Source organism: Anomaloglossus baeobatrachus, chromosome 3 (assembly GCF_048569485.1).
Source record: "Anomaloglossus baeobatrachus isolate aAnoBae1 chromosome 3, aAnoBae1.hap1, whole genome shotgun sequence".
NCBI classification, from domain to species: Eukaryota; Metazoa; Chordata; class Amphibia; order Anura; family Aromobatidae; genus Anomaloglossus; species Anomaloglossus baeobatrachus.
This window is the reverse complement of record NC_134355.1, coordinates 18,994,214-19,015,657: the sequence shown is the minus strand read 5'-3', so window position 1 is coordinate 19,015,657 and position 21,444 is coordinate 18,994,214. Positions and strand designations below refer to the sequence as shown.

Here is a 21,444-nt window from a genome sequence, read left to right as displayed (position 1 = left end):
ATCTCCTGCCTATAACTCTCTATTGCTCTGTACTCCGCTGTGATCTCCTGCCTATAACTCTCTATTGCTCTGTACTCCGCTGTGCTCTCCTGCCTATAACTCTCTATTGATCCGTAGTCCGCTGTGATCTCCTGCCTATAACTCTCTATTGCTCTGTACTCCGCTGTGCTCTCCTGCCTATAACTCTCTATTGATCTGTACTCCGCTGTGATCTCCTACCTATAACTCTCTATTGATCCGTACTCCACTGTGATCTCCTACCTATAACTCTCTATTGCTCTGTACTCCGCTGTGCTTTCCTGCCTATAACTCTCTATTGATCTGTACTCCGCTGTGATATCCTGCCTATAACTCTCTATTGATCTGTACTCCGCTGTGCTCTCCTGCCTATAACTCTCTATTGATCTGTACTCCGCTGTGATCTCCTGCCTATAACTCTCTATTGATCTGTACTCCGCTGTGATCTCCTGCCTATAACTCTCTATTGATCTGTACTCCGCTGTGCTCTCCTGCCTATAACTCTCTATTGATCTGTACTCCGCTGTGATCTCCTGCCTATAACTCTCTATTGATCTGTACTCCGCTGTGATCTCCTGCCTATAACTCTCTATTGATCTGTACTCCGCTGTGCTCTCCTGCCTATAACTCTCTATTGCTCTGTACTCCGCTGTGATCTCCTGCCTATAACTCTCTATTGATCTGTACTCCGCTGTGATCTCCTACCTATAACTCTCTATTGCTCTGTACTCCGCTGTGCTTTCCTGCCTATAACTCTCTATTGATCCGTACTCCGCTGTGATCTCCTGCCTATAACTCTCTATTGCTCTGTACTCCGCTGTGATCTCCTGCCTATAACTCTCTATTGATCTGCACTCCGCTGTGCTCTCCTGCCTATAACTCTCTATTGATCTGTACTCCACTGTGATCTCCTGTCTATAACTCTCTATTGATCTGTACTCCGCTGTGATCTCCTGTCTATAACTCTCTATTGATCTGTACTCCGCTGTGATCTCCTGCCTATAACTCTCTATTGATCTGTACTCCGCTGTGATCTCCTGTCTATAACTCTCTATTGCTCTGTACTCCGCTGTGATCTCCTGCCTATAACTCTCTATTGCTCTGTACTCCGCTGTGCTCTCCTGCCTATAACTCTCTATTGATCTGTACTCCGCTGTGATCTCCTGCCTATAACTCTCTATTGCTCTGTACTCCGCTGTGATCTCCTACCTATAACTCTCTATTGATCCGTACTCCGCTGTGATCTCCTGCCTATAACTCTCTATTGATCTGTACTCCGCTGTGATCACCTACCTATAACTCTCTATTGCTCTGTACTCCGCTGTGCTTTCCTGCCTATAACTCTCTATTGATCTATACTCCGCTGTGATCTCCTGCCTATAACTCTCTATTGCTCTGTACTCCGCTGTGATCTCCTGCCTATAACTCTCTATTGATCTGTACTCCGCTGTGATCTCCTGCCTATAACTCTCTATTGCTCTGTACTCCGCTGTGATCTCCTGCCTATAACTCTCTATTGCTCTGTACTCCGCTGTGATCTCCTGCCTATAACTCTCTATTGATCTGTACTCCGCTGTGCTCTCCTGCCTATAACTCTCTATTGATCTGTACTCCGCTGTGATCACCTACCTATAACTCTCTATTGCTCTGTACTCCGCTGTGCTTTCCTGCCTATAACTCTCTATTGATCTGCACTCCGCTGTGATCTCCTGCCTATAACTCTCTATTGCTCTGTACTCCGCTGTGATCTCCTGCCTATAACTCTCTATTGATCTGTACTCCGCTGTGATCTCCTACCTATAACTCTCTATTGATCTGTACTCCGCTGTGATCTCCTGCCTATAACTCTCTATTGATCTATACTCCGCTGTGATCTCCTGCCTATAACTCTCTATTGCTCTGTACTCCGCTGTGATCTCCTGCCTATAACTCTCTATTGATCTGTACTCCGCTGTGCTCTCCTGTCTATAACTCTCTATTGATCTGTACTCCGCTGTGATCTCCTGCCTATAACTCTCTATTGATCCGTACTCCGCTGTGATCTCCTGCCTATAACTCTCTATTGATCTGTACTCCGCTGTGCTCTCCTGTCTATAACTCTCTATTGATCTGTACTCCGCTGTGATCTCCTGCCTATAACTCTCTATTGATCTGTACTCCGCTGTGATCTCCTGCCTATAACTCTCTATTGATCTGTACTCCGCTGTGATCTCCTGCCTATAACTCTCTATTGATCTGTACTCCGCTGTGATCTCCTGCCTATAACTCTCTATTGCTCTGTACTCCGCTGTGATCTCCTGCCTATAACTCTCTATTGATCTGTACTCCGCTGTGCTTTCCTGCCTATAAATCTCTATTGATCTGTACTCCGCTGTGATCTCCTGCTTATAACTCTCTATTAATCTGTACTCCGCTGTGATCTCCTGCTTATAACTCTCTATTGATCTGTACTCCGCTGTGATCTCCTGTCTATAACTCTCTATTGATCTGTACTCCGCTGTGATCTCCTGCTTATAACTCTCTATTGATCTGTACTCCGCTGTGCTTTCCTGCCTATAACTCTCTATTGATCTGTACTCCGCTGTGATCTCCTGCCTATAACTCTCTATTGATCTGTACTCCGCTGTGATCTCCTGCTTATAACTCTCTATTGATCTGTACTCCGCTGTGATCTCCTGCCTATAACTCTCTATTGATCTGTACTCCGCTGTGATCTCCTGCCTATAACTCTCTATTGATCTGTACTCCGCTGTGCTCTCCTACCTATAACTCTCTATTGATCTGTACTCCGCTGTGATCTCCTGCCTATAACTCTCTATTGATCTGTACTCCGCTGTGATCTCCTGCTTATAACTCTCTATTGATCTGTACTCCGCTGTGATCTCCTGCCTATAACTCTCTATTGCTCTGTACTCCGCTGTGCTCTCCTACCTATAACTCTCTATTGATCTGTACTCCGCTGTGATCTCCTACCTATAACTCTCTATTGATCTGTACTCCGCTGTGATCTCCTGCCTATAACTCTCTATTGATCTGTACTCCGCTGTGCTCTCCTACCTATAACTCTCTATTGATCTGTACTCCGCTGTGATCTCCTGCCTATAACTCTCTATTGATCTGTACTCCGCTGTGCTCTCCTGCCTATAACTCTCTATTGATCTGTACTCCGCTGTGATCTCCTGCTTATAACTCTCTATTGATCTGTACTCCGCTGTGATCTCCTGCTTATAACTCTCTATTGATCTGTACTCCGCTGTGATCTCCTGCTTATAACTCTCTATTGATCTGTACTCCGCTGTGATCTCCTGCCTATAACTCTCTATTGATCTGTACTCCGCTGTGATCTCCTGCTTATAACTCTCTATTGATCTGTACTCCACTGTGATCTCCTGCTTATAACTCTCTATTGATCTGTACTCCGCTGTGCTCTCCTACCTATAACTCTCTATTGCTCTGTACTCCGCTGTGCTTTCCTGCTTATAACTCTCTATTGATCTGTACTCCGCTGTGCTCTCCTGCCTATAACTCTCTATTGATCCGTACTCCGCTGTGATCTCCTGTCTATAACTCTCTATTGATCTGTACTCCGCTGTGATCTCCTGCCTATAACTCTCTATTGATCTGTACTCCGCTGTGATCTCCTGTCTATAACTCTCTATTGATCTGTACTCCGCTGTGATCTCCTACCTATAACTCTCTATTGATCTGTACTCCGCTGTGATCTCCTGCCTATAACTCTCTATTGATCTGTACTCCGCTGTGATCTCCTGCCTATAACTCTCTATTGCTCTGTACTCCGCTGTGATCTCCTGCCTATAACTCTCTATTGCTCTGTACTCCGCTGTGATCTCCTGCCTATAACTCTCTATTGATCTGTACTCCGCTGTGATCTCCTGCCTATAACTCTCTATTGATCTGTACTCCGCTGTGATCTCCTGCCTATAACTCTCTATTGATCTGTACTCCGCTGTGATCTCCTGCTTATAACTCTCTATTGATCTGTACTCCGCTGTGATCTCCTGCCTATAACTCTCTATTGATCTGTACTCCGCTGTGATCTCCTGCCTATAACTCTCTATTGATCTGTACTCCGCTGTGCTCTCCTACCTATAACTCTCTATTGATCTGTACTCCGCTGTGATCTCCTGCCTATAACTCTCTATTGATCTGTACTCCGCTGTGATCTCCTACCTATAACTCTCTATTGATCTGTACTCCGCTGTGATCTCCTGCCTATAACTCTCTATTGATCTATACTCCGCTGTGATCTCCTGCCTATAACTCTCTATTGCTCTGTACTCCGCTGTGATCTCCTGCCTATAACTCTCTATTGATCCGTACTCCGCTGTGATCTCCTGCCTATAACTCTCTATTGATCTGTACTCCGCTGTGCTCTCCTGTCTATAACTCTCTATTGATCTGTACTCCGCTGTGATCTCCTGCCTATAACTCTCTATTGATCTGTACTCCGCTGTGATCTCCTGCCTATAACTCTCTATTGATCTGTACTCCGCTGTGATCTCCTGCCTATAACTCTCTATTGATCTGTACTCCGCTGTGATCTCCTGCCTATAACTCTCTATTGCTCTGTACTCCGCTGTGATCTCCTGCCTATAACTCTCTATTGATCTGTACTCCGCTGTGCTTTCCTGCCTATAAATCTCTATTGATCTGTACTCCGCTGTGATCTCCTGCTTATAACTCTCTATTGATCTGTACTCCGCTGTGATCTCCTGCTTATAACTCTCTATTGATCTGTACTCCGCTGTGATCTCCTGTCTATAACTCTCTATTGATCTGTACTCCGCTGTGATCTCCTGCTTATAACTCTCTATTGATCTGTACTCCGCTGTGCTTTCCTGCCTATAACTCTCTATTGATCTGTACTCCGCTGTGATCTCCTGCCTATAACTCTCTATTGATCTGTACTCCGCTGTGATCTCCTGCTTATAACTCTCTATTGATCTGTACTCCGCTGTGATCTCCTGCCTATAACTCTCTATTGATCTGTACTCCGCTGTGATCTCCTGCCTATAACTCTCTATTGATCTGTACTCCGCTGTGATCTCCTGCCTATAACTCTCTATTGATCTGTACTCCGCTGTGATCTCCTGCTTATAACTCTCTATTGATCTGTACTCCGCTGTGATCTCCTGCCTATAACTCTCTATTGCTCTGTACTCCGCTGTGCTCTCCTACCTATAACTCTCTATTGATCTGTACTCCGCTGTGATCTCCTACCTATAACTCTCTATTGATCTGTACTCCGCTGTGATCTCCTGCCTATAACTCTCTATTGATCTGTACTCCGCTGTGCTCTCCTACCTATAACTCTCTATTGATCTGTACTCCGCTGTGATCTCCTGCCTATAACTCTCTATTGATCTGTACTCCGCTGTGCTCTCCTGCCTATAACTCTCTATTGATCTGTACTCCGCTGTGATCTCCTGCTTATAACTCTCTATTGATCTGTACTCCGCTGTGATCTCCTGCTTATAACTCTCTATTGATCTGTACTCCGCTGTGATCTCCTGCTTATAACTCTCTATTGATCTGTACTCCGCTGTGCTCTCGTGCCTATAACTATCTATTGATCTGTACTCCGCTGTGATCTCCTGCTTATAACTCTCTATTGATCTGTACTCCGCTGTGATCTCCTGCCTATAACTCTCTATTGATCTGTACTCCGCTGTGATCTCCTGCTTATAACTCTCTATTGATCTGTACTCCACTGTGATCTCCTGCTTATAACTCTCTATTGATCTGTACTCCGCTGTGCTCTCCTACCTATAACTCTCTATTGCTCTGTACTCCGCTGTGCTTTCCTGCTTATAACTCTCTATTGATCTGTACTCCGCTGTGCTCTCCTGCCTATAACTCTCTATTGATCCGTACTCCGCTGTGATCTCCTGTCTATAACTCTCTATTGATCTGTACTCCGCTGTGATCTCCTGCCTATAACTCTCTATTGATCTGTACTCCGCTGTGATCTCCTGTCTATAACTCTCTATTGCTCTGTACTCCGCTGTGATCTCCTGCCTATAACTCTCTATTGATCTGTACTCCGCTGTGATCTCCTGCCTATAACTCTCTATTGATCTGTACTCCGCTGTGATCTCCTGCCTATAACTCTCTATTGATCTGTACTCCGCTGTGATCTCCTCCCTATAACTCTCTATTGATCTGTACTCCGCTGTGATCTCCTACCTATAACTCTCTATTGATCTGTACTCCGCTGTGCTCTCCTACCTATAACTCTCTATTGCTCTGTACTCCGCTGTGATCTCCTGCTTATAACTCTCTATTTATCTGTACTCCGCTGTGCTCTCCTGGCTATAACTCTCTATTGCTCTGTACTCCGCTGTGATCTCCTGCCTATAACTCTCTATTGATCTGTACTCCGCTGTGATCTCCTGCTTATAACTCTCTATTGATCTGTACTCCGCTGTGCTCTCCTGCCTATAACTCTCTATTGATCTGTACTCCGCTGTGCTCTCCTGCCTATAACTCTCTATTGATCTGTACTCCGCTGTGCTCTCCTGCCTATAACTCTCTATTGATCTGCACTCCGCTGTGCTTTCCTGCCTATAACTCTCTATTGATCTGTACTCCGCTGTGCTCTGCTGCCTATAACTTTCTATTGATCTGTACTCCGCTGTGCTCTCCTGTCTATAACTCTCTATTGATCTGTACTCCGCTGTGCTCTCCTGCCTATAACTCTCTATTGATCTGCACTCCGCTGTGATCTCCTGCCTATAACTCTCTATTGCTCTGTACTCCGCTGTGCTTTCCTGCCTATAACTCTCTATTGATCTGTACTCCGCTGTGCTCTGCTGCCTATAACTTTCTATTGATCTGTACTCCGCTGTGCTCTCCTGTCTATAACTCTCTATTGATCTGTACTCCGCTGTGCTCTCCTGCCTATAACTCTCTATTGATCTGCACTCCGCTGTGATCTCCTGCCTATAACTCTCTATTGCTCTGTACTCCGCTGTGCTCTCCTGCCTATAACTCTCTATTGATCTGCACTCCGCTGTGATCTCCTGCCTATAACTCTCTATTGCTCTGTACTCCGCTGTGCTCTCCTGCCTATAACTCTCTATTGATCTGCACTCCGCTGTGATCTCCTGCCTATAACTCTCTATTGCTCTGTACTCCGCTGTGCTTTCCTGTCTATAACTCTCTATTGATCTGCACTCCGCTGTGCTTTCCTGCCTATAACTCTATATTGATCTGTACTCCGCTGTGCTCTGCTGCCTATAACTTTCTATTGATCTGTACTCCGCTGTGCTCTCCTGCCTATAACTCTCTATTGATCTGTACTCCGCTGTGCTCTCCTGCCTATTACTCTCTATTTATCTGTACTCCACTGTGCTCTCCTGCTTATAATTCTCTATTGATCTGTACTCCGCTGTGCTCTCCTGCTTCTAACTCTCTATTGATCCATACTCTGCTGTGATCTGCCTATAACTTTGTATTGATCTGTACAACCGGTAGCGTTCCCAGTTGTTCTCAAGTTAACTTCTGAGAGGTTGTAATGTTAAAGTGCATTACCTAACCTGCGTGGGAAGAATATTTAATGTTATCTTTTTTCAATTACAGTTTTAATAAAACTCTAGGTGTCTGGTAGCTCGGGGTCGAGCTACGTTTAACCAAGGGGGAATGTAGCGCCCCTGACTACATCAGGGTGCTACAGGGAACTGCATCCTGTCCCCCAGGGTGCAGGGCCTACCCCCCATGGTTCCAAGTTCCCATCAACAGTGTCACTAACACCCGCACTACAAATCCCAACCACACCTCACACCAGACCTGTACAGACACACCAGTGAGTTGCTCAGGTTGGAGCAGGGCCATCCACCTAGGGGTCAGGTAGACTGGTGGGAGGGGAGACAGTGTTGTTGAGAGTTAGCCCTCAAAGAGTGAGGAGCTAGGTATTTGGAGCTCCCAGGGAGGCGACAGGTTGGGTCATAGACGGTGGTCCGGGACCACAGGAGTCGGAAACCCAGTCGCAGGGTATTGGAGAGGGTGTAACAGACTTAGTTCTGGAGAACGGTCGGCACCAGAAGTTCAGTAACCGGACCGGTACCGAGCACGGTGAGGTACTGGACCCTAGATCAGGGAGTAGCTTCACCCAGCCTGATAATTAACCTGTGGAGGATAGTCTCTTTATGAACTTTCCCCAAGAGCTCAGAGATTGGAGGCATCAGCACAACGCGGGGGATAGGATTCTCCAAAATACACAACCCACTGAAATCCCAAGTGCCAGCCACCAAGAGCACAGCTGCCATACACACGGGTAGCGGGCCCCGAAAGCTTCAAGCCGAGGGGCCACAACAATCAATCAACTTATGCACGGAGGCAGGGCTCCGGATTTACCAGGTGACACTGGTGAGAGCGGGGCCTGGACGGGCTCCCCCCCTCCCCCCCCGTAGAGACTGCGGTGCCTAGAGACTTTGGTTTACCATCTGTGTGAGTGTCTGCTTATTCCACCTGATCCAGCACCACGACTACCGCAGTGAGTGACCTGACCCCTGCACCCTGCTTCCCAAGGACAAGCAAGCTACCCGTTTACCAAATCCCCACTATCGGGGGCCTTCCCTACCTGCAGAGGGACTGACACCTGGCTGCCCCACACCATCTGCGCCGGTACTCCCTTCGGCAGCGGCGGTACTCCCCTTTACCGCAACCCACAGGTGGCGTCACGAATATTCATCCCCTGTAAATACCCCCTTTACAGTTGAGTGGCCGCGAGCCCCCGGGTCCGGAGACCCTCGAGCCACAGCAACCCCGGATCCGAGCAGTTCGACAGCTGCAGAGGTGGCACATCACAATGTATCGATCTATAGATACAATCATAGTGACGGCGGTTTGTGGTGGGTTCTGAAATAAATAGATTGATTTTGATACAGACGTTCTAGTTTTTAGAGGAGACTGGGGGTCCAGGGGACGCCCTGCAGAAATCCTACCTTGTAAGTAGAGTTGGACATGACACGCGGTCGTCCAGCACAGCTTCTCTCAGTGGGATAATGTCCATCACCTCCACCAGGTTAACGAAAGCCCTGGGAACCTGAGGAAGGGAATTACAAAACAGGCGAAACGCGAGGTTAGTGTATGAGACCGCACAGACGGGAGAGGGAGATGATACACGCGTGACATCCATGGAAAAATCTGATGCCATTTTATGATTTTGTTTTTTGCTTTAATTTACAAAAAAAATAATTTAAACATTTTGACATTTATTTCTGATTTCCAAAATCATACTTTTTTTTTTTAAAATACTTATGACGTATTTTTCAAGATATACTTTTATTTATTTATTTTGTTACCACGTATTTGAAAAACCAACAAAATTCTTTATGGTGATGAATTGAAAAAAAAAAGTAAACTAAAAATGCAACATTTTTATAGCATTTAAATAATAAAAATGTCTCATTTCCTTTTTTTTCTCTATTTTTATAGCCCTTTTTTTTACTACTTGACAAAAAATAGGTATATTTAGATTGTGTTACCATTATCAAGACTCTTATGTCGTAGCACTTTGTGGGAGATTATTTCTTGCATTATCAAGTAGCAGTAGTATTTATTGGCACTATTAACGGGTACATATGATGATTTTTTTATATCTGGGGAAGTGTGATTGACCAAAATAACAAAGATATTCTGATTATTTTTCTCAGCTTTGACCTCCCGTCCTAAGTTAAATAACATAAGGTTCTAATAGATTTTTTTATTATTATTTTTTGGATATTTTTATCTTAACACAAGGAAAAGGGGCTAATATAAAATGTTATATTTAGGAATAGTACTAACGTGGCAGAGACAAGGGTCTTTATCAGTATCCGGGCTGTCATGAAAGTCCATCAGCGCTCTGCGATCGCTCTGCGGGGGGACGGATGGGGTGACAGAGCCGACATCTCATTTCTAATCGCTTAGATGCTGCGGTCGCTATTGCAGCATATAAACGGTTAATCTGTTGTGATCAGGACTAGCCTTACCAGTGACTACCAGGGCCTTTAGTCATCAGCTGCGATTTATGGAGAACCTGGCAACAATTGGTTATTTTCCCTACAGCGCCACCACAGGAGGATTGAGGCATTACACCCTTGTGATTGAAATCAGCGGGCAGTGATGTCTGTGCTGACCGACCTGAGCGTGCAGGATATCCAGAGCCCTCCGGATGTTGTTGGTGTAAGTCGATGCTGAGAACACGTTCTGGAGGAGAAACGAGAAAAATGTCCAGTGATTGAGAAGGAAATGTGCATTGAAGAAGTATTCACCCCCCCGAGAGACTTGCCCTGCTGACTGTTTCCATCGAAAAAAAATTATATCTTGTATATATTACGCTAAACAACTGTTCAAGATCTCTGTACATGGAGCCAATAATGGCCACCGGCTTCTTATTACTAATGTGATCGCTTCTACTGCCTTTTTGAATTTACCACCAAGGCCCCCCATACACCTCACATTAGTTTGTTCAGTCTAAAAGCTAGCTTTCCATCCCAACCGTCTGTCCCCTAGATACTCCTCTATTCTTTTAAGGATGTAATGTCTCTCTCCATTCTCATCTGTCCCCTTCAAAGCCCTCAATTCCTCCTCCAGACCCCGCTGCCCCATCCAGATTCCTCAGATATCCTCCATATTCCACCTATTCTCCTCCCCCAGACTCCTCAGTCCCCCTCCAGACTCCTCTGTGCCCCTTTAGACTTCTCTGTCCCCTCCAGAATCCTCAGTCTCAATCTCAGTCTGATGACTCTTTTATCCTCCTCAAGACTCTTCTGTCCTCCTCCTCCTCCAGACTCCTCAGTCTTCCTCCAGATTCCTTAGTCCTCCTCCAAACTCCTCAGTCTTCCTCCAGATTCCTTAGTCCCCCTCCAGACTCCTCTGTCCCTCTCCAGACTCCTCTGTCCCCCTCCAGACTTCTCGGTCCTCTAGATTCCTCTGTCCCCCTCCAGACTCCTCTGTCCCCCTCCAGACTCCTCTGTCCCCCTCCAGACTCCTCTGTCCCCCTCCAGACTTCTCTGTCCTCTAGATTCCTCTGTCCCCCTCCAGACTTCTCTGTCCTCTAGATTCCTCTGTCCCCCTCCAGACTCCTCTGTCCCTCTCCAGACTCCTCTGTCCCCCTCCAGACTTCTCTGTCCTCTAGATTCCTCTGTCCCCCTCCAGACTTCTCTGTCCCCCTCCAAACTCCTCTGTCTCTGTCCCCCTCCAGACTCCTCTGTCCCCCTCCAGACTTCTCTGTCCTCTAGATTCCTCTGTCCCCCTCCAGACTCCTCTGCCCCCCTCCAGACTCCTCTGTTCTCTAGATTCCTCTGTCCCCCTCCAGACTCCTCTGTCCCCCTCCAGACTCCTCTGTCCCCCTCCAGACTTCTCTGTCCTCTAGATTCCTCTGTCCCCCTCCAGACTTCTCTGTCCTCTAGATTCCTCTGTCCCCCTCCAGACTCCTCTGTCCCCCTCCAGACTTCTCTGTCCTCTAGATTCCTCTGTCCCTCTCCAGACTCCTCTGCCTCTCTCCAGACTCCTCTGTTCTCTAGATTCCTCTGTCCCCCTCCAGACTTCTCTGTCCTCTAGATTCCTCTGTCCCCCTCCAGACTCCTCTGTCCCCCTCCAGACGTCTCTGTCCTCTAGATTCCTCTGTCCCCCTCCAGACTCCTCTGTCCGCCTCCAGACTCCTCTGTTCTCTAGATTCCTCTGTCCCCCTCCAGACTCCTCTGTCCCCCTCCAGACTTCTCTGTCCTCTACATTCCTCTGTTCCCCTCCAGACTCCTCTGTCCCCCTCCAGACTTCTCTGTCCTCTAGATTCCTCTGTTCCCCTCCAGACTCCTCAGTCCTCCTTCGGATTGTCCCCTATAAAATGATGTCTGACGGTATTCATCTCTCTATTTATCTATCTCTCTCATTATTGCACAGTGCCGTCTTTTGTCCTCAGGTCCAGCGCTGGCATTATACCATTTTATACCCTATCGGGGTTCTCCATCACCCTGACTTACGCTGTCGGTGCAGGAGGCGCACAGGTCATTGGCACCAATGAAAATTGTGATCACTTTCCAGTCTTCATTAATTTTGATTCTCTGCAAAACATGAAAGATTTTTTTTAATTCTTAACCATCGCCCTCCTCCTCCTCATCCTCTTCCTCCTCCTCCTCACCCTCCTCCTCCTCCTCCTCCTCCTCCTCACCCTCCTCCTCCTCCTCACCCTCCTCCACCTCCTCCTCACCCTCCTCCTCCTCCTCCTCTTCCTCCTCACCCTCCTCCTCCTCTTCCTCCTCCTGCTCTTCCTCCTCCTCCTCTTCCTCCTCCTCCTCACCCTCCTCCTCCTCCTCCTCCTCACCCTCCTCCTCCTCCTCCTCTTCCTCCTCCTCCTCTTCCTCCTCTTCCTCCCCCTCCTCCTCCTCTTCCTCCTCCTCCGCCTCCTCCTCCTCATCTGTCATTTACGGGTAATTTCACCCAAAACGAAAGTTTCCATCTTTGAAGAGTTTGGTGGAATCTGCGGCGGATCTCCAGTCTATGGGAGGTGCTCCAGTCCCCAAATAACGATGACTTCTCAGTAGGTTGTTGATACTGGATGTATCAGTGGTGGGACCTCCTCTGATCACCGGAGCGGGGGTCTTATATCTCACGTCTTCTTGGGCTTCTGTACTCTCCTATCACAGACAGACAGAGAATAGAGGGGACTTATGCTCCATGCACGGCCCCATTTTTGGAATCGCTGGGGGCCTCAGTGGTTGCCTTCTCCAAGATCAGTAAGTTCTTCCTTCTCCAATGGATAGGGGATAACTTTAAATTTCGGGGAGACCTCCTGGCAATCATATTTTGGACACAAAACCTTTGCAGATAATCACCAATCCTGTGGGCAGGAGACCATATTTTGGAGGCTGGAGTACCTCTATAATGGTGAAAAGTTCCACCCTATTACTTCTTGGCAGGAACAAAAGTCCTCACTGAGGGATGGAAGCAGTAAGTCATGCATTTCTCAGTTTCTGTGGAGTTACCCTTTAACACATGTCTAATGCCATAGATACACATGGCACGTATCTCTGAGATCAGGCTGTAACGCACCTTGTCTGATTTCATCTGGTCCACCAGCGCCTGTGCCTGCGCGGGCATATCCCTGCAAAGCAACAACACATTTGAATTTGAGGATATATTCCCAATACCCCCTCTGAGTGGACCCTACCCCTTCACATTCCACTCAGCTTGTAATACCATGTGTCGCCTGTAGTGGCCGCCATTGCCTATGGGTGACACCAGCATATCGTCAGCCAATCCAGGGTATTCTGGAGAAGGGTCCCAGTTGGGTTTTCATTACTCAGGGCGAGGGTTTAGTTCGCTGCCCCAGTCCAGTGTCACGGGGAAGTTCACTTTTGCTCCCCCTTTTTCCCAGTATTGGGTAAATAGCGGTAACTGGAGGTAGTGACACCCATGTGGGCTCTTTTCTTTCCTTAATTATGTAATGGGTGTAATGGTTATTTTACTACAGGCTGTAAATCATACGCACATATATATATATATATATATATATATATATATAAATAATTCTGCACCGGAGCAAAGTCCGGGACATTTAGGAAATGCTCTGGCACCCCGAGCCCCAGGCCAAGAAGAGCTGCATCATTAGGCATGTATAGGAAAGGGTTTTAGCACCGGCCAGACATGGGGTCAATGGGTTTGTGTATGTGCCGACATTGCATTTCTGGTGACCTGTGTCTCATTTAAAGTAACAGTGACCCCTCTTGCTAGCAGGATACCCAGCACTTTCCAAGATCCAGGATAGGTGACTCCTTAATTCCCAAATATGGCACCATTTTTGGAGGCCTTCCCCTACTATAGCTTATCACTGGCACTTTTTGGGCTCATATGTGTCCTTCAATTTGGCCCTAGTCACCATGCCCCTATCCTTGCATCCTTCCGATGCTACACCTCACCAAAAACCCAACTCTCACTGGCTTCAAACTCGGCATATGTGTCACAGCCAGGGATAGAAACTATACCGGCCAAATAGTACAATACAAAGGGAAGGGGAAAGCAATGCCCTATCACTACAACAGCAATGCCCTATCACAACAATCTGCAGCTCACCCTCACTACCCTTACCAACCCTATACAGGTTCTGCACCTGTCACCGAACTGGATACCTCACTGTAGACAAACCCTGATCTGGGCACTAAGTAAGGATGGCAGGTATGAGCTCTTGTCAACACCACTAACGCTAAGGGAGACAAAAGGAAACAATACAGGGGAAACAGAAATGCTACCATCTGCCCCCAGGTAAATAGCAAATGACAAACACTTATCTAAGGAGAAGCAATCACAGAAGTCTCTAGAACAGCAAAAGGAGACGACTGCTGCAGACTACAGCCAGGAACAACTATAACCGCACCCAAACCACCCCAGGGTGAGGTTTATAAGGGAAGTCAGAGGCTGGCAACAGAGTGGAAAAACTGACAGTTTCCCTGCAGAAACAGGGAACTGTCAGATAACAACGTGCTGCCAATCTCTGGGATTTTCTAACACTCGCATCCACTGGATTGTCAGCCAGCCGTGACACCTTTGTGACAGGCCGTGACAAGTCCACGACAATATGTTTTCAGTATTCAACACATTGCCACCAACTTTTTTAGGAGTGGCCAAGACTTAATTCCTCCCGTCCTCCCTTCCCGGGCTGCACTGTGCAGAGCTGTGTGCATGTCCACTCTGGCTTGTGACTATGTGAGCAGAAGGGACGTAACTACAGTATGGGCAGGGGTTGAAATCGCACTCGGGCCCTGGAGCCTAGGAGGCCCAAAAAGTCCCTTTGGCCTATTTGAAAAGACCAATCCTATTTAAGACTCGCAATAATTGGGGGCCCCGTTGGAGCTTTTGCATTAGAGCTCATGAGCTTGGGAGGTACACCACTGGTGAGCAGGCTCCGTGAAGCTCACAGTCTCCCGGGCACTCCATGCGGTCTCAGCCACACACGCGCTCACTTCCTTTTCACAGCTCCTTCTATAGTTTATGGCTCTACAGTGGCATCTAGTGGCCACAAGTAACATTGCAGGAAAAATACAAAGTACTGAAAAAAAGAGACTAAATGAACATTTCGCTAACAATGCATCAAGCTGTAATTATTGGGGCACCATTGTGGTGGGGACAGGGAGTGTGACAAGGTGATGACTGTAGGGGTGCTCTAGATTAGGCACGGCCCAATGCTCCATCTGTGGCTGCAGACTCCAGAGATGCTCATCTGGCACTTGCTTATTATATTTACAGATCATTATCGCTTGCTCTGACAGTTACACAGGGCACACGTGAGCCGTTCTGTGACTTCTGCAATCGTAATATAAACTTGACAAAAGATAACATTCTTACACGGCTTTGGCCCCGGGGACCGCTCGATTGAGAAACGCGTTGTGCGAGTCGCTGTTCCCGGTGTCTATGGAGTATCCGGTGAGATGGATGTTGAACTCTTTCAGGATATCTGTAGAACAGAGAGGAACATTCCGGAGTCAGAACTGCGACATTATAACAAGTATTCACACTGTCCCAAATGTAACGAGAATTTAACCCATGGGGAGAACAGAGGTGGCGCTCGTGGTGATCAGGTTATAGCTGGGGGCTACTATAACGTATGGAGTTGTTATTATGAGACAATCAGATTTCTCAATGCAAATTGCATACTATTAAATAAATCTCTTAGACCTGATGAGCCTGGTGTGTTTACTTTATATCCCTATCAGACTGACTTTATAATCCCAAGAGTAAGATGTGAAATTTTATGAGTCTGGTTATGGAAATGAAACAGCTCAGGAAGCCCAAGTGTATATGTGGCGCCCTGGACTAGCAAGGTCGTCACAGGTAACACACAAACACCCCCACCCCCACTAGACAGTTACATTAGCCAAACACAAAACCCTTGTTGCCTCCCTCCAGGGTCTGATGTCCACACCAGGTGGGGCGGAGCCAAGTGGTTGGCCCCACCCACCGAGGAGTTCACAGGCCTGGAGGCGGGAAAAGTGACAGATTTGTCCTGGAGGTTGAAGTGAGAGGAGTAAAGTGGAGAGTGTCTGGAATTGTGGCCCAGGCACTGACAGCAAGGTTGGCAGACGGTGGTGGGCGTCTGCAGGAGTGGTGGATCGACGCGGAACCGTAGGACCGGGGTCGGGCGGTGGCCCGCCGGTACCGACCGGGAAGCGAAGTGAAGCCAGCACACACAGGCAGGGCCATCGGACCCCGACCAGGCTTGGAGTTGCCGTCAACAGTCAAATCCGAGTGTGACAGGAACCCCAGGGGTTTCCTAACAACCAAAGACCCGTTAGAAGGCAACCGTCCGCACTGTGAGGGTATACAGCTACCTCCTAAGGCTAGAGACCCAAGGGCCAGCGCCTGCGGGCAAACGGGCTCCTCCGGCACCTATACGCCAGGGAGCGGACTACCGTTGGGGACCCATCGTAGTCAAGACAGTACACAAAGGTGCAGGGAAAGACAGCCGCCATCACCTGTCCGGGGAGAGACACTGCAGCCGGCTGCGGGACCCGTCCATCCAGCCGTTTGGTTTACCAGAGACTTTGTGCATCTCTTGCGGAGTGAGTACACCCGTGCCATCCGGCACCGCGCCGCGCTGTCCCTGCAACCCTGCACCTCACCAACCCTGCCTCCCTGTCACACCACCGGGCCCCGGGACCACCAACTCCTACCCACGGAGGGGGAAAACAACATCCCAGCTGCCCCCTACCATCGCTCCCGGGATCCCCGTCATCAGCAGCGGTGGTGCCCATCTTCACCACAACCCGTGGGTGGCGTCACGGATTAAATCCCCAAACCACCCCCTTTTCACTCACGGGCGAGGAGCGCCGCTCGAGTCCCTGGATCCGGCCCACCGCTCGAGCCACCGAGCAGCAGCAGCAGCGCCGGACCCGAACGTTAGCGAGCGCAGCGCCCCGCCACCCGCGACATATTCAGCCAGCCCGACTGACTGTTACTTAGTCTCCACCCACCTAGGCTGACTGACAGCTGCAGATTGTACTGATCAGACTGAGATCTCAGCAGCAACAGGGAGGAGGGACACTGAGCAACTGTCAATAAGGCTTGTTGAGCCTAAATTCAGCAGCAACAGAGAGGAGGGACACTGAGGAGCTGTCAGTCAGGCTTGGTGAACCTAGATTGAACAGCAGGGAGGAGGGACACTGAGGAACTGTCAGTCAGGCTTGGTGAACCTAGATTGAACAGCAGGGAGGAGGGACACTGAGGAACTGTCAGTCAGGCTAAGTAGACAATGATTCAGCAGCAGGGAAAAAAGGAAATTGGGGAACTATCAATCACTTTAAGTGGGTGAAGATTTAGCAGGAGGGAGGAGGGACACTGAGAAACTGTCAAAACTGTCAATAAGGCTTGTTGAGCCTAAATTCAGCAGCAACAGAGAGGAGGGACACTGATGAGGTGTCAATAAGGCTTGTTGAGCCTAAATTCAGCAGCAACAGAGAGGAGAGACACTGAGGAGCTGTCAGTCAGGCTTGGTGAACCTAGATTGAACAGCAGGGAGGAGGGACACTGAGGAACTGTCAGTCAGGCTTGGTGAACCTAGATTGAACAGCAGGGAGGAGGGACACTGAGGAACTGTCAGTCAGGCTTGGTGAACCTAGATTGAACAGCAGGGAGGAGGGACACTGAGGAACTGTCAGTCAGGCTAAGTAGACAATGATTCAGCAGCAGGGAAAAAAGGAAATTGGGGAACTATCAATCACTTTAAGTGGGTGAAGATTTAGCAGGAGGGAGGAGGGACACTGAGAAACTGTCAAAACTGTCAATAAGGCTTGGTGAGCCTATATTCAGTAGCAGGGAGGAGGGACACTGAGGAACTGTCAATGCAGCTATGTGGACAAAGATTCAGCAGCAGGGAGGAGGGACACTGAGGAACTGTCAATGCAGCTATGTGGACAAAGATTCAGCAGCAGGGAAGAAGGACATTGATGAGTTGTCAATCACTTTTGGTGGGTGAAGATTCATCAGCAGCAGGGAGGAGGCAGTACTCACCTTTTTGAAGGTCAGAGAATAGACTCTTCTGTTATTGACACTAATAGACCACTTTGAAGACCCCCCAAGCTATAATCATAAGTAAGAATAGCTCCCACTCTGAGTAGACCTGGCCTGCCTATTAATTTGAGGAGCTGTCAATCAGCCTAGGTGGAAACTGAGTTAACCTTTCATAAAGCACACAAAGCATTATACAACCTGATATGGATTTTCAAAGTGAATACACCAGAATCATCAGGTCCAACATATCCATTTAGTAATGTCTGCAGTTTACACTGTGAAATCTGGTGATAGATCAGTTACATATGCCTGTGCTGTACTTACTCGGCAGGGTGGTGGCTTGAGCGAGAGTATAATTCCCTCCAATGCTGAAACACATTAAAATAACACGTCGTTATGTTCCGCACATTACATTCTGTAATACATCACTGAATGGGGATCTTCTTAAAATATTAATTCTTGCAAAATGAAGACCCCTACACACATACAGAGGGAATCCAGGGCTCATTTCATCTATGTTAATAATATTCCTACTGAATTCCCCCTTCATCCCGGCTGGCTCGCCAACTATCACTGGAATGTGATTAACTTGTTCATTACTGAAACTGACGCTCCGTATTCCCTTACTAATAAGTAATGATTGTCTGATAGTGGTGCTATGTGTTAGTAATAATAATTATTTTCCTTAATAGCAGTTACCTCCATGATAAGCCACGATATTGTTTGATTACATCCAAGACATCGTTGGGATTGGAGCCAATTCCATTACCGGCCTGTAATACATGATCACACACAGTTAAGGCCCCGTCACACACAGAGATAAATCTTTGGCAGATCTGTGGTTGCAGTGAAATCCTGGACATATTGTTCCATTTATACACAGCCACAAACCTGGCACTGATTGTCCACAATTTCACTGCAACCACAGATCTGCCACAGATCTGCCACAGATCTGCCACAGATCTGCCACAGATCTGCCACAGATCTGCCACAGATCTGCCACAGATCTGCCACAGATCTATCTCTGTGTGTGACAGGGCCTTTATACTATATTAATAGGAAGAATATACGTTCGGTCTCTGCCTGGTAAATGGGGGCCTATAAGTATATACCAAGAGAAGCTCCCAGCGTATACTAACTGCCGAGGACAGTGCACACTTACCCTTAATTTGTCAAACACTCAATTTTCCATAGGTTACTATTAGAGATGATGATTTGTGGTGTCCAGTTTCGACTTTTGGTCAGATTTTTGGTTGTAGGGTTGTAGCAGGACATCACTTCCATGGCTTATATCTTCAGCATCTCTTGGGAGTCACTGTCCCTTTCTAAGGCTGCCTTCACACATCAGTTTTTTGCAATCAGGCACAATCTGGCGCTTTACAGAAAAAACGCATCCGGTTTTTTTTTTGCCGCCGGATGCGTTTTTTCCTTATAGACTTGCATTAGTGCCGTATTGTGCCGCATGGCCTTGCGTTGCGTCCGTTTTTTGCCGGATGCGGCATATTTAGCCGATGTGGGGGCCGCATGGAACGTTACTTGCAGCGTTTTTTGTCTGCGGCGAAAAACTGCATCGCGCCGGATCCGGCGCGATTTACAATGCGAGCCCATGGACGCCGGATGCGGCGTCCTGCGGAAAAAAATGCATTCGGCAGCCGGATGTGTTTTTTTGAACTGCGCATGCTCAGTATCATACCGGATCTGTCAAAAAACGGACGGGCCGCATGGAAAAACGTTTGCAACGGATCCGTTTTTTTCGCCGCATCCGTTGCATAGATTTTTGAGCCTGATTGAGCCTGATACAAAAAAACTGATGTGTGAAAGCAGCCTAAGCCGTTCAGGAGATTCCAGGCTGAGGATGCTGGCCACAGAAGTGATATCCGGCTGCAAAGGTGGTCGAGCCCTTACGCTGTTTTATGTTATATGTTGTCTACCTGTACTGCGAAAGGTGTTTTATACTATTCATATTAGATTGATTGTTATAAATGTATGTTATATATACAGTGCCTTGTGAAAGTATTCAGCCCCCTTGAATTTTTCAACCTTTTCCCACATTTCAGGCTTCAAACATAAAAGATAAAAATTTAAATTTTATGGTGAAGAATCAACAACAAGTGGGACACAATTGTGAAGGTGAATGATATATATTACTTAATAAAGGTGTGAAAAGGTTGAAAAATTCAAGGGAGCTGAATACTTTCGCAAGGCACTGTAAATGCTGCTAGCAGAGACGGGGCCGTTTGCCATCCAGCTGGCTGCAGCAGTGGTAGATTACACATAAGATAGGACAGGGTTAAGTCGAGTTGGAGGAGGAGTGACAAATGGCAAGTGGGTTGGGTAGTGGTGCGGCCCTCTTGGGGTGCGACTTCTGAATAGGGTTTGAGTAAGAGAAGATGGGGCTACGGTGTCAGGACCAGTCAGGGAACTGAAGTAACATCGAGAGGTCCGGAGCCTACGGCTCACCCCGGCGGGCTCGGCGAAGTCATACAACTAGACAGCCGTCGGGGTCCAGATGCAGACGACAGTGTAAAGAGGGGGAATGGAGACATATCACAATAACAGATACCACAATGACAGAAACAGCAGAACCGTGAGAAGTGAGGCCATGTCTGTCATAGCGGTGTGAAGAATAAACTGTACAAGCTTGGCTTGCCAAGAGAAGTGTCGTGTGTTTTACTTCTTTATCTACGATGGGGACCGGCTGTGGGGCGATGGACACCGGCCTTAAGAAACCAGGAAGGGTCACGCCTCCTGCCCGAAATAATACACGCACACGGGGGCTGCTTGGCAAAGCAGCACAGAGCCCGCACTGCCCGGCGTCCAGGCCTTCCTTCACGGCTACAATGGAAAATCTTTTTGCTCATATCTTGTAAACATGTATTCGAGATACTAAATTCCTTCCAATATCTCACCGTCAGAGAATCACCAAGAGCTGCAACCACGTTAATGTCTGCCGGCCGAAGACTGTGAACTGGAAAGAGATGAGAAATCGTGAGGACTCTCCCGCCGTACGGAAGCAACGATGCCGATAGAGGACGATCAACAGTGAAGAAAAGAGTAGACAAGCGGCTGCACAAGTGCAGGGATCAGCGCTTACCTGAAGTGGGTTTTGTAGGAGATGCAGTCCGGTCTGAACATAACAACTCACTTCCTTGCACCTAAAACATCAGAAAAACAGGGAATTGTAAAGGTACAATTGTAAGAAGGTGAAATTAGTAAATGGAAATTCCTCATATTTGTTATTTCATTTCACTATGGGAATATTCTAGTTCCACATCTCTTGTCTGCAAGCAATGTAGTTAAAGGGGTTGTCTGTTTAGAATAACTTGATGAACTATCCACATAGAGGACTTTTACAGCAGTACTGAGTAGTGTAGCTGTGAATCCAGCTCTGGGTGAGATAAAACACTTACTAGTAAGCAA

At 47.6% G+C, this 21,444-nt stretch overlaps 1 protein-coding gene across 4 annotated transcripts in view; it reads right to left on the bottom strand.

The window, feature by feature from the left end:
• PLB1 (phospholipase B1) overlaps positions 1–21,444 on the bottom strand; it is a 170,954-nt gene that overhangs the window by 33,000 nt on the left and 116,510 nt on the right. For all 4 annotated transcript variants that reach the window (XM_075339033.1, XM_075339034.1, XM_075339035.1 and 1 more), the window contains exons 30-38: positions 21,119–21,179; positions 20,934–20,992; positions 18,724–18,797; positions 18,349–18,392; positions 15,364–15,472; positions 13,075–13,126; positions 12,006–12,086; positions 10,165–10,230; positions 8,985–9,085 (exon numbers count right to left, since the gene is read on the bottom strand). In XM_075339033.1, coding sequence (XP_075195148.1) covers positions 8,985–9,085; positions 10,165–10,230; positions 12,006–12,086; positions 13,075–13,126; positions 15,364–15,472; positions 18,349–18,392; positions 18,724–18,797; positions 20,934–20,992; positions 21,119–21,179 — 647 coding nt within the window. The remainder of the gene's footprint in view (positions 1–8,984; positions 9,086–10,164; positions 10,231–12,005; positions 12,087–13,074; positions 13,127–15,363; positions 15,473–18,348; positions 18,393–18,723; positions 18,798–20,933; positions 20,993–21,118; positions 21,180–21,444) is intronic.